Raw genomic sequence first — 18,091 nt, 5'->3', positions numbered from 1 at the left:
TGCTACTTTTAACAGTGTATGGTAATCACACATACTCTCTTGAACAGTGTCAATTCATTTGGATCATTGATACATTGTTAATTTATGGTCTCTGTTTAAGGTTTTATAGGTATCTGTCCATCGATCCACCTATAAATGTCCATGTAGCTACTCAGGAGTGCTCCTCAATTTGGAAACGTATTCATCATTCATGGAAATCCCTGCCAGTTTTTCATTCTATTAGTATCATTCTTTCAATAGTTCATGAAAATAATTTCTAAGGATTTTCTACATTTCTAGGCATTATGTACAAGAAACTATAACTGAGGGGATATGGGATTATCCAGTGGGGGGAGTGCCAGCATATATATACCAAGGCTCTGGGTTTCATCCCCAGCACTGCCTACACCAGGGTGAGGGAGGCACACGGGCCTATAATCCCAGCTACTTCAAAGGTGGAAGGCAGAGAATCCAGAGTTCAAGGTCATTGCCCTGAGCCTCAGCCATGTCTTAGAGTACCAGGGCTGTGTGAGAGACTGTCTAAAATCAACCATGGAAAAGTTAGGGATTACTTTTTTCTACCTCATGTGCCTGTGAGCTAACTCAGAGTGTGAAGTGCTTTCTGTGGAAGCCTGATGACAGAGATTTGATCCCTGGAACTCATATACAGGTCAAAGCAGAGACTTGACTCAATAGAGTTGTTCCCACGGGTATATTGTGGTACAAGTGCTCACACAGACATTTTACACACAGAGATACAGAGTAATAATAATATTGTAACAGCAACAATGATTTTTAAAAACAACATATGACTTGGAGGCTCTGCTATTACATGTATGTGCCTCCACACACAACATACAATCATAAATGAAGAAAATTAGAGTTTATAAATTTTGGGCTTTCTAATCCTGTAGTGGGAAGTTTCTCCAGTTCTGCTCAGGCTCCAGGTTTAGACAAATCTCTCCCACCTGCAGTCCTGCAGCTCCTTATAAAATAATCACTCAGAGGCTTATATGAATTAAAAACTGCATGGCCTGTGGCTCATGCTTCTTGCTATCTAGCTCTTTCATCTTAAATTAACCAATTCCTATTAATCCATATGTTTCCATGTGGCCACAGCATTACTGGTCTGCTGGTATCTTGTTGCTCCTTTGGAAGCAGCTGGGGTCTCTCTCGACTCCTTTCTTCTCTCTGTATCTCTACCTGTATTTCCCGCCTGACTGTAAGCTTTCTTACCATAGGCCAAAACATCTTTATTTATTATCCAATGGGAGCCATACATATTCACAGCATACAAAGACATCCCATAGCATTATCCTAAGACAGAACCTTTACAAATAAGGAGAGCTCATTTCAGATGTCACCAGCTGCTGTCACTGCCTCAGGATTTACAACTATAATTGTCTGTGGTCTTCTCTCAGGGTCTGGGTTTCATGAGAAAGAAATCAGAAAAAAAAATGACTAAGTGCATAAGTGATCATTTTAAGAAAAATGAAAGCCATTGTCCTGTCATGTCACCTCCAAGTGAAGGCTCATAGGGTACAGCAGTGCAGGGGATCAGAATGTCACACAGCACAAGAACATAACAATTCCAAAGTCACTCCATGTCCCAGTCCTCAGAAGCATGGTTGTATGTCAAGAGACCCATTGGATTTTGCTAAACCATATCTGCTCTAATGTTAAATTCGTGTTTTAATTGAATTCTGTTGGATAAACAAGTTTCCTCTTAATGTAACATGGAAGTGTATCCTGCTTAATAATTGCTCTAAAGCTATAAATGGAAACATTTGTATTTCATGATACATTTATATTTACTAAAGGATTCTTTAATTAAAAATACCCAAATCTATATTGGAATTCTTATATATTTATATATGATATATAACATACAGTTACAGTGGTATTATAAATAATACACACACAACACACACACATACAGAAAAACACACGCACACAATGTAGTTTTGTGTCTATTTTTCTTTTGCTTTTCTCATAAAGGTGTCCAAACTAGGGAGCCTCAACCTTGAATCACAGATAATTTCTTTTGCAGTTAATTACTTGTTGTAGATTGTCCTATGCATACAAAACACCAGTCACAGCCCCTTAACTACAGTTGTGGCAAATGAAAAGGTGTCCAGTTATTGTCAGATGTCCTGTGGGAGTCAGGATTGCTCTGCTTCTGAATCAGTGGTCTATACATCAGTCAAATACAACACCACAGCCTGACTATACATGTGTATGAAGCGGTCTTTGTTGTCTGTAGATGAGGAAATGATACAGGTGGCACATGGATTGCTGCATTGTGAGGAGCAGATCTTGCACAGTTGGATGAGTGCTATCATGGTAGAAGGTAATTATATCTGTATTTAAAATACTTTTATCTGGCTCCGGGCTTGTGCACTAATTCTCACTGATAACTGGATTCTGGTTTGAATCCTCATATTTATGCATTCCACTCAGGCATCTAAGCAGATGTGTTACTCACTGCCATTACAGAAGCCCAAGCACGAATAATATGCAAATGAGACAACCAATGGACACTATCAAGGTGTGTTAGATACGACACACATGTCACATCTGGGGAAGCAGATATGGAACCCCATGTTTTTTAGTGATGGAGGGAATGCAGTTTAAATGCAAAACATTTAGCCTTTCTGTTTCTAAGATGAAGTACTTACGATGAATGCTTTAGTTTTGTGGACTTTTATTATCAATGCTAATAGCTCGTCTCTTTCATTTTGCAGCTGTTCTATTATTTTTGAATAATTTCAAACATTTTACAAAACATTCCAAAAATAGCACTATGCTTTTCTCACAGATTTTCCACACAATTAATGTCTCCTACATTTGCTTCATTGATTTTTGTACAAATATACACATATTGTTATGACACCAAGAAGTTTGAGAGTAAGTGTATATATGATGTAACTTTAGACATGGATACTTTTGAAACTGATATTACTACAGTAGAAACATCTACATCAAGATGGTCAGACTTGTGTCTTGTTTCATTTTATTTTTCTCTATAATAAGCATGCAGCAATTGGTGATGGGAGGCTGGAGGCCTGGCTCAGAAGTTAGGAGCACATATTGCTCTTGCAGAAAACTGGAGATAGGTTCCTACTCTGAGTACTTCACTACCACCTGGAGATCCCAGAGAGCTGACACCCTCTCTTGTCCTCCATTGACACAGAACTCACATGCACATTTACATACTAATGCTCAGAGTCACACTCAGGCATACAATTAAAAATACATTTTTTAAATAGCATGGGGTCTATGCTGCTGCCCAAGATTATTGGTTTCATTTATACATCTCTGCCTCCATCCACAAATAACAGTTCCTCAGTCTGTCTTCAGCTGGATTTTTTTTTTTAATATTAAGACCATTTGTCATGTAGAGTACCCTTCATACTAGGTCTGTCTGATGTTTAGTGAGGATTAAATTATGGTTGGATTTTGCTGGAAGAAGGCCTCAGTGTAGTGTTGTCTTTCTCCATATGTCCTGTCAGGTACATTCAATTCTCACACATCCCATTCTGGTTATCCTACTCTGAGGACTTGCTTACAGAGATGTCTTGAAGATGTCTACATTGAAAAGTTACTATTTTCCCCTTATAATTAATCAATGCCTTTTAGGACAGTTCTGACATATTCTGCTCATTTTCTTGTTCTCCTCAAACTCCTTTCTTTAAGAAGTTTTTAGACTTATTTATTTGATGTGTTTGTGTTTTGCCTACAGCATGCATGTGCACCACATGTGTACAGTACATGTTGAGGCCAGAAGGTGCTGGATCCCTTTGAACTACAAGTGCACTTAACTAATGAGCAATCTTTCCAGCCTCAATTTTCCTTTTTAAAGATCTGCCTGTGTCTCTGTCTTTCTGTCTGTCTCTCTCTGTCTTTGTCTCCTGTGTGTGTTATTTATGTGTTTGTGTGCACAAGAGAATGCTTATGTGCACTCGGAAGTCGGAGAAAAATATTGGGTGTCCTGCCCTTTCGCTCTCCCCACTATTCCCATAAGACACGGTCTCATGTAGCTCAGGCTGACCCATAACTCACTATATAGCAAGGATGACCTCCAGATCCTCTTGCCTCTGTCTCTCAAGTGACAGAATAGCAGGTGTACACCACCTTGCCTTCTGGCTATCCTCAAACTGTCCTGCTGAAAACTGTCACCCAAATCCATTGACATCCATGGGTGCCAAACAGTGGTTCTGTAACTCCAATATTCCTTCTGCTTCTGTTACCTTTCCTTCTAGAAAGGGCAGATTCTCTTCTTCCACTTTTATTTTATAATTTTCTTATGAAAATACAAACTCAGAGATCCTCATTTCATTTTATGGATTAAAAAAAAGTGTCACCAACATTAAGATAATTGATGCTCTGAGCACAACTCCAGGGATGCAAAGGTGGTGGTCAGTAGGAAGAAATTGGCTTGCTTGTTCTCCATGTGGCTCATCAGCTTCTTTTTCAGTCACAGTCAGAAGCTGGTTTCTCCTGAAGATGCTGTCACTCACAAACTGGGTACAATCTGTGCCTCAGTGAGGCACTGAAGTGGAGCCAGAAAGCAAAAGTCCCTTTCTCTGGACTCCAGGAGCATTCTATCAGTTTTCACTGTGCTAAGCACACTAATGGCTCAGAAGTTGCGTGGGGGAAAGACGCTTATCAAGTCTCAGCATTTAATGTACTGTAGGTCCCCAGCTGGATGAATGGAAGAAGCTTAGCAATTCAGTATCTTCTGAATAATAGCATTTATTTTATACTCTGAGAAGTCTGAATAACATTGCAGATTCTTTTGGTGTAATAGCTTCGTTGGGCTAATTGACTCGAACGGCAAAATTGCTCCTTAAAAAAAAGCCACACAGTTTTGATTAATGAGCCCAGTAATAAATCATTAATCTTTTCAGCTCAGAAATGATAGGAGCAGTGTTATGTTTTGTACCCAGTAATATACTTCTAGATTTTTGTGCCGATACAGTGGCCATATTTTAAAGATCTTACCACCAATTTAATGTGCCCAAGTCTGCATAATTTAATATAACATCTAGCAACTTTGCAGTGGAAGAATGTCATGGGTCGAACCCGAAGTAGCGGTAGTTGTTCTGTTATGAACATGGTTTGTATTCAGTTAGGAGTGGTCTTTTTGTAATATCCTAAGTTTTCTGAGTAATTGTAATTATAAAGCTATTAATGAGTTACTGGAGTTCCCTTTTGTACCTGGCTTACTGCTAAGTTTTCAGTACACCATGCATTGAATTTCACATTAACTCTCAGAAGTTATAAGCATTGCTTGCATTTTTATGGTTCAAGAAGTTTTCTGAGAATTGGTAATAATGAGCTAACAGCATAGACCCAGCTAATGCCAGTTCCCATACCACTGTGTGTTCACCTGCCATGCTCCCCCATTTCTGGGAGGTGATGTATGAACAGATCACTTTGGGGAAGTCAGGGCTGCATGCAGTTATGTAGACAACTAAACAGATGTGTGCAGCTGTCTTAAGCCTTTGCATCTCTGAGGGGTTTATATTTCAAGGATCAATTTCCATGCTCATGGTGGAGCCAAGACATCATTTACACATTGTCTCAGGCTGTCTAATCACCAAGGAAAAATAGAATTCCAAATTATGAGCTGTAAAATTCTGAGGTCAAATGTCTACATTCCTGATTTGCTGTTGTGTTAGCTGATATAAAATAGCACCTTATTATTAAAATTCTGTCATAAGCTGCCCACTAGGCTGAGATATCTATGGAAGGCATGTATCATCCCCAATTGGGCTTGTCCTTGGGATATAGCTCAGCAGCCAGCATTCGCTAAAAGATGTGAGAATTACTGAGTGATGGCCAATAACATATGTCAAGAAAAAGTAGAGGGTCCATTTAGTGAAGTGCCCTAAGTCCCAATAGGTAAAGCATCTTTGTATCTAATTAGTGTGGGGACTCAAGTGTCTCCAGCTGTCTCTAGTGTGTTACTCTTCTGGACCACAGGATTCCTTCCAATTCAGAGCTGAGAAGACACATGAGGTGTGTGCCTGTGTTCCGCAGTGACCCTGGGCGCTGCCGGTGAAGCCATCTGTTCTACTGCTGAGCCACATTAAGAGTTGGACTTACCTTGCTCTCACTGGTACATTTAAGGAAATTAACAGTAATGCAAGTGCCAGATACAAACTGGCAATGATGATGGAAAACATTCTTTTAAAAATACAAGTAGTTCACCTCGTTTGAACCCTGGCAACACTTGTTTACACTTTCTCTTTGCTGTTCTCAACAAAGGTCCTCATGTTAGTTTGAGACAGGGAGGCAAGATAGAAACCTAGGTTCCTCAATGTGCAGTGCCTGTTGCTAAAACAGTTTTCACTATGGGAGACAACCCCCCTACACATATTCACACACACACACACACACACACACACACACACACACACACACACACTATACTACACTTCACAGAACGTCTTCTCCGGGCTTGTGTTAAAGGTCACACACAGGCTCCCAAATCTTTGCAACCTGTTCAGATTCTCCTTGGAGACACTAGGATTGCATCAGCCTGGAGTATGTTGTCCTCCACCTAGACTGACAGAATTTTAATGCAAGGATGAATGAGCTTTTAAGTGTCAGTCTAGAGCTGACTGTTCACTCTACTGGATGGCATGCCCATGGCCCCGCAGAGTCAGTTTCCTGTGAAATTGGCAGGACTAGTTTAGAAGTAAAAGCAGGCTCAAGGAAAACAGCAGGACTACAGCACATTTGTACAGAGAGTTGCAGTTGTCCACTTTCCATATGCTGAAGGTAGCTTTTGTTGGTATAATCCTCTTGAAGTAGAGGTTAGAAGAAAGTTAGTTTTATTTTCCTCAGTATTGGGAAAATGTCACAGTTCTAGTCTTAACTAATAAGGCTTAACCTCTGTTCCCCCTTGCTCACTCATTTTCCCAGTATCATTAAGATGTTTATTCTTAAGAAGGTGAAGTATCTTGCTAAGTAGCTTATGCCTCAAGAGAAACTCAGTAGGAAACCAGCCAGCAATACATTCCCCATTTTAATCTCTTAAAAAGTTGTGACTCAGCCATTAAACACAGTATGTCTACAGCATCTGTCCGAATTGGTTGGATTCGCTTCTGGCTGGATTTCTCAACAGCTGTGTGTGCCTGGGCAATTGCAGAGATCCTGATAACATGGGCTTTCTCACATGTAAAATGGGGATAAGAATAGACTCTACCTCAAAGGTTTCTGGAAGCCATAAAAATATTATGAATTTAAATGGCTTTAAAGTATAGATAGTTCTTGGCATAGATAATATTCCTGAAATGATTATAATACTAAAAACAAATAATTTATATAAAATGATGTTAGTATTAGTCCCACATGGCAATGAACATTCTCTGTGCCTTTCAGGTGATGTAATTGGGATGAAATTATATGAGAAAATTATTCAGTCATCCTCAGTTGTTTATTTCTTTTATTGATGTATAATCATTGCACCTGGTACTGAGTTATGTAAGGACATTTCTGTACATGTATATAATACACTTTGAATATATCCCTCTACCCCTTATTCATTGTATAACAGAAACTCAAATTTCCTGATAGATCTTGTATTTTTTTCAAATTACCATAATATTGCAGACTTTCATGATTATATCATCCTTTATGCTGTGTTCTGTGACTATGGTCTACCTAGTCTAGAATAAGAATGATTGTCCTTGAGGGTAATTTCATGTCCTGACCAGGATTGTACCTCAATAACACATTTCTGGGTGTAGACTAAATATAAAGTCGAGCCTTAGCATTGTGCCAGAATATTCTAGGTAGAATTCTGTTTGTTTATTGTTTTTTGAGACGAGGTTTCTCTGTGTAGCTCTGGCTGTCTCAGAACTTGCTCTGTAGACTAGAGTGGCCTCAAACTCAAAGATGTGCCTGCCTCTGCCTCCTGAGTGTTGGGATTAAAGGTGTGAATCACTATGCCCAGCTAAATGTTCACATATTTTCTCTTTTCTCTTCCTTCTCCTCTTTCTCCTTCCTTCTTCTCTTCTTTCTCCTCCTCTTCCTTCTCTTTCTTCTTGATTGAATTAATGATAGAATACTCATAATGACTGGTGGCAGCATGTGCACAGAGCTATAATCCTGTACTTGTTCAAAGGAGAATCAAATAATCCTTAACAGATCAAATGACCCCTTTCTGTCCCAGGATACTCAGGAGCTTGATGATATAGACACCTAGAGGCCCTTCAGAGTAGAAAAGGAGACCAAGAAAATGTGAAATCTGTTCACAATATTGGGATGCTCTCTGTAACTTTGTTCCCTGGTTTCACTTTTGGCCAACAGAATTGTTAGGACAAAGTCATTCATGGATTTTTGTGGCATGATGGTATGTTACAAGGAAACTATTAGGAGATTGCAGCATTTTACAGTGTAAGTCTATCACATTCTCACGGGGCAAGGCATCCTCCAGAATTGGGAGGCTGATGGTTCTGGACTCAGAGTCCAGTGTGACATGTGGCTCCAGTGTGATATGTGACAGGAGTCCAGGAAAACCCTGAAGGAACACACCATCTGGCTGATCATGGGTACCACACACAGGCTCGAGACTCACTTGCTCAGTCACACGCATCTGAACTCACCACTGCTCAAAAGATGCAAAACAAAATCCACACAGGACCAGTGGTTCATATTGACAGGGAGCCATTCCACTACAGTCCTACTCTGTAGTCTGTGAATTAAGCCTTCTGACTGGATCAGAGGTTGTTACCTCCATTCACCAATGCTCTGCTTGCATTAAATCTGAAATAATTAAAAAGTCTTTATGATTTGTCTTTTTTAGAAAACTGTATCTATTCATTTTTACCTTGCAGAAGTTGTTCTTAGTGGCATCTCATCCATAGGCTGAGTTCATTTGTGCCACATAAACATTGCACAACACTAAGATCACATTAAATGTATTCTTCTCTACAAATATTTACATTGATGATGAGGACTGTCAAAATCTTTTCTTCTAGCCTTTTGAAATGTTTGATACATCCTATTATCTGTACTTACTGTACTGAGCCAATGCCCAGCAGAGTCTCCTGTTCCTATATAACTGTACTGTGGTACCTGTAAATCAGTCTTCTCTTCCCTCCATCCCACTGCTCTTCTTACTGGGAACCCCCATTTTACTTTCAACTTCTTGAAAAATTATTTTAATGTGTGTGTGTGTGCATGTACATGCATGCATGCCTGTGTGTGTGTGTGTGTGTGTGTGTGTGTGTGTGTGTGTGTGAAAGAGAGAGAGAGGGGGGGGAGGGAGAGGGAGACAGAGAGAGACAGAGAGGTAGATGTAGTCATGGCAAAGCACTCTTGTGGAAGTCCAAGAACATCCCTAAGGCATCTGTTCTCCCCTTTGACGGTATGTGCCACAGAAATTGAACTTGGGTCATCAGGATGGGCAGGAAGCATCGTTACCTGCTGAGCTGTCTCACTGGCTTTCTGCTCTCAGCTTCGGTGAAACCAATCAGCTATTGTACGTTCCCTGAATGAGTCAGTCTGTGTGGCTGGCTTGTTTCACTTGACATAATGATCTCCAAGTTGTCTCAAATGAAAAACTTCCATTCTTGGTATGATATTATATCATGGTGGGTAAACCCATTTGCTTTAATCATTATCAGTTGCCAAACATTTCTGTGGGTTCCCAGTTGTGGCTGTTTGAATAGTGCTGCAGTGGGCATGGAAGTACTGGTGCCTCTTCCGTATGCTGAGCTCATTTGCTTCACTGTACCTGCTAGTCTCAAAGGCAGACCACTGTGCTAGCCTAGCTTTGGGTATACCTTACACTGTTTCTTAAGGTCCCTAAAACAGACAGTCTTCCTGGTGGGTGGTTTCCTGCCAAGTGACTGACAGGCCCACTTTAGATTAACTCCTGAGGGCTGGTGAAGTGGGATGTCTTTGTTCTTTACCAGAAAGCCTCTGGCTATATCATAATCTTATGACCTTCTGGGAAGTTCAGAATGTTCTGTCTCCACACAGGGCCAGAGACATGACTCTGATCTCATTCTCTTGACTGCTGATTACAAGCCTGAAGCTTCTCTTCCCAGCTTTACAGGTCCTGATTATGAGAGAATGGTCCACCTACAGTGCCCCAGGAGCCTGCTAGCACCTGGCTACCTCCTAGCAGTCTGACCTAGATGTGGGATATGCTCCCTCTCTACATGAGCACCCCTTTGCTGATTTAAGTGTTCCAGTGTTCTGATGATGCACTAACTACAACTAATGCAAATTTGAAACAAATTCATCCCGTTTGGGCCTTTTATATATACATAGAATCCTTGAGGGGAAGAAAAAGGGGGACTCATTTCAGAGGGAAAATGCATTCTTGGGTAAAATGACACATTTCTAGTCACATTAACAACAGAGAAACGTCTTTTCTAAATTCTTTATGAACAAGATTAATACAACTAAGTGATGTGTCAAGAAATCTCTGTTCAGGTGAAGAGCTGGGCAGACAGACCAGAATGGAGGTGTTATTGATGATGACACAACCAATTATGTAGATGGCAGCTGTCTGTTTTTGCCAACTCAAATATTCTGCACAGTGTTCATTCAGTGACTGTGGGGACAGGAGAAGGGATGCTAGCCAAGTTAGGGACTCTATAACTCAAGCAAGAATGAATCAAACAATTCAGGTACACTAATTGTCGTATTGCTAACATCCCAAAGAGCCATAACATGCCGTTTTCTAGTCATCAAATTTTAAAAGTAAACTCAACCGTATAAGTTGGTAGCATCATTGACCCAAGTGTCAAAGGACAGGACCTTATCTGCTTTATTTTTAGCCCATTTCAAATCCACTGAGTGACCTTGAGACAATCAACACCAGTCCCTTAATCTTTATTTTCTCTGTGTGTTAAATAACAAAATCAGATGAATTTGTTGTGCCTTGCATTCATTCTTCTTAAAGAATTAAGCCAATGGCCGAGGAAGTAGTTCAGTTGCTAGACTGCTTGCCAAGCATGCATGAGGTCTTTGGTTCAACCCCCAGCACTGCACAGGGCCAATGTGCAGACACATGCCTTGATCCTGATACATAGGACCTGAGGCAGCGCGGCCAGGTGTTGAAGATCATCCTTGGCTACATAGTGAGCTCCAGACTAGCCTGGGGCATGTAAGACCCTGTCACAAAATAAAGACATAAATAAACTGATTAAATAATTGAAGAAAAATTAATGTTCTTTTAGATTATAGCTGTCACAGGTGAAATTCTTCCAAACAGTTAGGAATACTCATTTGCTTTATAATACCTATCAACCTTCCACCAAATGACTACCTATTTAAGATAAGTCTGATGTGTAAATAACATTGTAAGTAGAAATACAGAAAGCATGGTGTTTTAAAGTCCATTCCACAAAGAACTTAAATTCTATTGTCAGCCAATATATTCAAGACTAACACTGCATCAAGAGATGGAATTATTTAATGAATATCACTGCCCAAAGCCGTGTTCTCTCTGTGAATACAAATTAAGGAATGACCCCATCAAATGCTATGTTGTCTCTGTGAATACCAATTAAGGCACTGGCCTTGCTGCTTGAATTTAGATTCAGAAAATAGCTTACTAGGCAATCCCTTGTGGACTGTGTTCTGGGTGTTCTCAGTACATTGCTGAGTGGCTGCAGCATGCTCAATACTTAGGGAGTCTGGACATGGATTTGAATTGGGATTAACTAGCCTACAGAAAATGACAAAAAAAAAAATCCAAGCACCTACATCTAGGATGATGATGTAGGGCAAAGGAGCACAGGGGACTGGGTCAGCTCCAACCACGTCATGAACCTGCCATGAGCTGTGGCCCATCCACTGGTAAGGTCTGACTGAGTGCAGAGACTCCTACGTGTTTGAATATGTATTCCTCAATGTATGTCTTATAGAAAACCATGTTCCTAGTGAGGGGGAGATAGCTCTGTTGCTAAAGTGTTTGCCATGCAAGTGTGATGAGTTTGATTCTTCAGGACCCATGTGTCATAGTTATGTTTCTATTGTTGTGATAATACACCATCACCACGGCAACTTATAAAAGAAAGCATTTCTTTAGGGCTATGGTTTCACAGGGTTAGAGTCCATGACCATCGTGGTGCAGTGCATGGCAGGAGGGTGGAGCAATAGCTGAGAGCTTACATCTTGAGACAGCAATCACAAGGCAGAGAAAGTGCTAACTGGGGAAGATGTAAGCCTTTTAAAGCCTGCCCCTAGTGATGTACTTTCTCCAAAATGGCCACAACTCCTAACCCCTCCCAAACAGTTCCCCCAACTGGGGACAAAGTGGTCAAACATATGAGCCTATGGAGGACATTCTCATTCAAACCACCATGCTGTGTAAAATGGGAGACCCAGTGTTTGATGCTTTGCACTGAGGAGGAGACAGTGTATGTCTGGGGCTCTCTGACTAGCTGGTCTAGCCTAATTGGTGAGACCTGGGCCAACCGAAGACTCTGTCTCTAAGGAGGCAGATGGAGTTCCTGAGTGAATACCTGAAGTTGTCCTCCAGCCGCCATCTTTGCATGAGCCCCTCCCTCGGTGCATTAAGAGAAAGTTGTTTCTTTTGTAGTTTTTTTGTCAGAACTACTTCTTCCCAGTTTAAAACAAGCACTCTAATGTGCCTCTCACCTCTCTTCATTGAGAATTCCCTTTGCATCAGAGTCAACTAGAAATGTCAAAGGCATCCACAGATAACATTAACTCCTCAATATGATCACTATTGTGAATAAAATTCTATTTATGGCAGGAGACCCTGGCTCTCCTGTGACAGTCATAGCATAAAGTTGTGATTTTAAAATGAGTTTAAGTCATTTTAAACCAATGCATGTTGGTTTAAGAAAAACCTTTTAAATAAATAGTTAGTGGCAGGCAAAAAAAAATATCTAAGAGCTGATATGCAAATGATTGAAACTTGGAGAACACTGAGCTGGTTGAAAATACATCGAACTGGTTGTAAGTCTAATTCTAACTCTGTCACTAATTATCAGATTGTCCTTGGGCAGGGTGATAAATCTTTCATGGCTCTCTTTCCTCATTATCCAATACGAACGATGATATTTGCCAAAATACCTTTACAGTTATGATGGGAAGATTAAAATTAAGTGATGGATAGTAAAATACTGTAAAACTTGAAGGTTTATGTGCATAAGGCTCATTATTATGTATATGCAGCATCAGAGAGAGAGAGGAGAATGAGAGACCTTCAGCCATTTAATGGAAAAATAATATCTCATTTTCTTATTATGATCATGACATTTGAGGTTTGTTGGTGGTAGTATTGTGTGTGTGTGTGTGTGTGTGTGTGTGTGTGTGTGTGTGTGTGTGTGTGAGAAAGAGAAGGAGAGGAAACTAAGCAAGGATTTCAATAGTACATTTCCCACATAGGTACCATTCCCAAATGCTAAAGCTGTGGCTTTTTTCAGATATTTCTTAATATTTTCCTGGTAATAAAAATGTTTAAAGATAAGTTATGTTTAAATAACAAACCTGGTAGTAGATTTCCTTTAGAGGTTTTACTTATTTTCATATTTTATATGTATGAGTGTTTTGCTCCATGTATGTATGTTTGCCACGTGTATGCAAGCCCAGAAGAATGAATTAGCTCTCCCAAATAGGAGTTAGGGGTGGTTGTGAGCCATGGTGTAGGTGCTGAAAACTGAACCTAGCTCCTCTAGAAAAGCAACAAGTGCCCTTAGCCACTAAGCCATCTCTCCATGACAATGTCTTATTCATCTCAAGAATTAATAAAAAGATGTTGTGACCTATTTGCATAAAGTTGTTAAGAATAATGCAATTTAGTTTTTAATAAAATTATTTCTTGACCTAAAATAATATTTGGAATTACATTTTTATAGTCTCTCATTTTTTAAAACCTTACATTTACTTATTCCAGAATATTTTTGGACTTCTTTTGCCAGTTTTGCCAATCTCTTGCTTGTTCTTGAAGCTAAGGTTTTGTTTTGGCTAAATTATAGTGGTTCAATTAAATGTCTGACTTATTTTGATATTAGTGACTAATTATGACATTCTGACCCTGTTTTGTTTCTGACAATACAACTGTTTCAAAATACATATCACTACGTTTCAATTTATTAATTCATATATGAATCATAGAATGTTCACACATACAGATAATGCTAGCAGTTGTGGTTTTCCTTGCTATTAAGCAAAGCTTATGTAAGCATTGTTACCACTGAATGAAATGTTAGACATAATGAGCTCATTTGCATATAAGTATTCCTGCTTGGTCTGAGATGGCAATTCTCAAATTGATGCAATTATGAGAATCATTTAGAGGACTTGTTAAAATAAGCTTGTATTTGGAGTTCATAATTCAGTGTCTCAAGGTGGTCCTGAGAATTGCTATTTCTAGCCAGTTTCAGGTGAAATTTTTAAATTTTTATTTATTTTTTAATATATTTCTTTTGAGAGAGATTCTCATGATGCCCAGATACCTTTCAGAATCACTATGTAGCTGAGGTTAGCCTTGAACTTCTAACTCTCATGCCTCCACTGCCTGAGTGCTGAGCTTACAGGTGTACACTCTATACGTGGCTTAAGGTAATGTTGATACTGAAGTTCTGGGTCCACAGCATGGTATCCACTCATCTAGTGGGAGGCAGCATCAAAGAGCAATGAAACTTGTGGCCTAGATGGTGGCCTAGGAAATAGTCCCTGCCTTTCACACTTGTGAATTGTGTCACATGGATAAGTTAGGGGTTGAATGTGCCATCTACAAAATGGGTATGTACAGGAGTAATGAGTGAAAAGATAGTTGGTAAGTACCTAGAATGATGACTTCACGAACATAGCACTAATGGAGTGGTGAACCTAGACTGGTACAAGAAGGTCAGTAGCTAGTACAAGTATCCTCCAGTGACTGGTTGGCCTTCCACGGCTTCAGTTACCCATAGTAAACCACAATCTGAAACTAGTAAGTGGAAAATTCCAGAAGTAAGTTCACAATGATAATTGTGTATTGACACTATTCTGAATACACAGTGACTCTTGCAGTGACCTGCTGTGGTTGTAAATCAGTCCTGTGTCCAGTGTGCCTGTGTTGTCTGTGTTATCCACCTGTCAAACACTCAGGAGCTGTACCAGGCTTTTTCATTTAGGCCATCAACCAACACCCAAATCATAACACAGAGACTAATTATTAGTGTTGAATGCTCTGCCTTAGCTTAGCTCTTTTTGGTTAGCTCTTTTAACTTAAATTAACCTGTTTCTCCTCATCTACCCTTTGCCTCGGGGATTCTTACTTTTCTTTCTGTATATCTTACTTTCACTGCTTCTTGTGTCTGGATGGCAGCAGCTGCCTGGTTTCTGGCCTCAGACATCTTCCTAGTTCTCTCCTCTTGTTCTTTCTTGAGCCTAGATTTCTCCTCTTATTTATTCTCTCTACCTGCCAGCCCCACCTATCCTTTCTCCTGTCTAGCAATTGGCCATTCAGCTTTTTATTAGATCAATCAGGTGCCTTAGGTAGGCAAGGTGAAACAAATGCAACACATCTTTACATAATTAAACAAATGCAGCATAAACAATGTTTATATAAATAGAATATTTATATAAATAACTACACAGTTAAAGTAATATTCTGCACATAAACAAATGCAACATATCTTTGTTAAAAAATATTCTACAACAAGGAACAATCTCAGTTATCAGATCCACTGGGTCACCCATGCAGTGCCTGTTTCAGAACCATTATTTCACTTACCAATAACCTCAACAGGCACATGTAGGGATGCTGGCCACGTGAGCATGCCAAGAGAAGCCACAGAGTGTTTCCTTCAGGTGAGAGGGTGAATGTTCACAACTTGAGAAAAGATTTGTATTAATGGGATGGGCAAGATCTATAGTACCAGTGAGACTCCTATCCACGAAGTTGTGAGAAGAGACAAATCATATGAGTTTCGCTGTCACCCCTCTGTCTAAAAAAGTCATGTATAGTATATAGCAAGCACGTAACAAAGATGGGAAAGATAAAATTGCAGGGGTCAGTGCCATTTGAGGTTTGAGGTGTCACTGGTGGATGCCTCATGAATAAGGAATGATTTCTATCTGTGTTCACCTAAGCTTAACTGTAATATGAGCTTGTATGTGTATGTTACAATGAAGGGTGGACAAAGAGCCTGGTTTTCATTGATGACTTTCTTTTTTATGAGAAACGTCCTACACAGGAAGGAAGCTTAGTAAAAGGAATTGATGGCCAGATGTGGTAATGCACACCTATCATCCCAGAATTTGAGAGGTTAGAGAAGGGCATCGTGAGTTCTAAGCCACTGTGATGGCTAGTTTTATGTCAACTTGACACAAGCAAGGGTCACATAGAAGAGGGAGCCACACATGAGAAAATGCCTCCATTAGATTGGACTGTAAGCAAGCCTATAGGGCACTTTCTTAATTAGTGATTGATGGGGAAAGACCAAGCCCATTGCAGGTGGGGTCATCCCTGGGCAAGTGGTCCTGGGTTCTACAAGAAACCAGACTGAGCAAGCCATGGGGAGCAAGCCAGTAAGCAGCATTCCTCCATGACCTCTGCATCAGCTCCTGACTCCAGGTTTCTGCCTTGACTTCCTTCAGTGATGTACTCTGTTACCAGGAAGTGTAAGCTGAAATAAACTCTTTCCTACCCAAGTTTCTTTGGTCATGGTGTTTCATCACAGCAACATTTGCCCTAACTAGGACAGTCACTCTGGCTATCTAAGGCATTTGGAGGCAGCCTGGGAAACAGTACCCTTTGAGGACGACAGAGGATTTTAGACTCTGGTTTGCAATTTAAGTGTGATGCTTCTCAATAGACCTCATGGCATTTGTTTCTTTTTCTTCCCTTAGCAACAAGAACAAGACCCTACAAACCTATACATCTCAAATCTCCCCATCTCTATGGATGAGCAGGAGCTGGAGAACATGTTAAAGCCCTTTGGACATGTGATATCCACCAGAATCCTGAGAGATGCTAATGGAGTCAGCAGGGGCGTTGGCTTTGCCAGGTAACTCTTCCTCTGTAAGGAACCCACATTAGATGTGTCTTTCCTTGTTACTTCTTCTTAATCCCACTCCTTGGCAATATCTAGGGCCCAAAGCAATAGAAAATTCAAAATAAAATAAAATGCAGGTAGCTGATCAAATATTTTATCTTTCTGTAGCTTTACTTCAAGCCAAAGAAAAACCCATGAAATTGTAACGACATTGTGCTTGCTAATACATGAACACGGACTGTCTGTATGGGTCTCTGATTATAATAATATGCACATTTAATATTCAGTCTTGTCTGTATTTGCAAAAAACTAAATCTGAGGGTACCAGCTTCAGCCAGGATCCCAAAGCAAAATATCCTGTATAGTGGGGCTGGGGATGTAGCTCATTAGGTGGTAGACTGCTTGCCAAGTGATCTGAGCAAAGCGTCTTCATGATTTGCCTGTGGGTTTCCCATGGAGAGACAGGACAGTGAGAAGAAGAGAGAAGAGAGGAGAGATTCAGAGGGTGGCTGTTGTTGGGAAGTCCCAGGGAGGGTGTAAATAAAAGGGAAGGTCAGCAAGGTGTTTGCATTTAGGAGGCACTGGCTGTGTGGTTTTGATAGTTTAGGCAGAACAATATATTTATATATATATATATATATATATATATATATATATATATATATATATATATATATATATATTTCTCTTTCATCATCATAAGAAAAGGAGGAACAGTTTTCATTTTAACTTTAAGGGAATGTTTACAAAAGATGATCTTGGCCAGGAATAAAGTTAGATGGCTGGGCCTGCCGTGCTTTCATGAGAAAACAAAGCCAAGGAGGCCTCAAAGAGAAAGCAGCTGCTTGGGGATAAGAAATTAGAAAATTAAACTGAGTCTCCATAGCCTCACCAGACAGAGTGTGGGCAGAAAGAGGATATTAGGTCAGGTGGGAGTCAGGACAGTGTAGACCAGTGGTTCACTCTGAGGTGATCAGTGGAACATACATGTGTAAACCAGACATGGTGGCATATACTCGTAGTCCCAGTCCTGGGGAGATGGAGGCAGGAGGATCGGAAATTCAAGGTCATCATTGGACACATAGCAAGTCCAAAACCAACCTGTCTTTGTCCTCTTCATTCCC

The 18,091-nt window shown here is 40.1% G+C and overlaps 1 protein-coding gene across 6 annotated transcripts in view; it reads left to right on the top strand.

Moving 5' to 3' along the window:
* The window catches only part of Rbms3 (RNA binding motif single stranded interacting protein 3), a 684,722-nt gene that overhangs the window by 426,717 nt on the left and 239,914 nt on the right, over positions 1-18,091 (top strand). For all 6 annotated transcript variants that reach the window (XM_059268834.1, XM_059268836.1, XM_059268833.1 and 3 more), the window contains exon 5: positions 16,822-16,979. In XM_059268834.1, coding sequence (XP_059124817.1) covers positions 16,822-16,979 — 158 coding nt within the window. The remainder of the gene's footprint in view (positions 1-16,821; positions 16,980-18,091) is intronic.

Source organism: Peromyscus eremicus, chromosome 7, assembly GCF_949786415.1.
Source record: "Peromyscus eremicus chromosome 7, PerEre_H2_v1, whole genome shotgun sequence".
NCBI classification, from domain to species: Eukaryota; Metazoa; Chordata; class Mammalia; order Rodentia; family Cricetidae; genus Peromyscus; species Peromyscus eremicus.
This window is presented reverse-complemented; position numbering and strand designations above follow the sequence as displayed.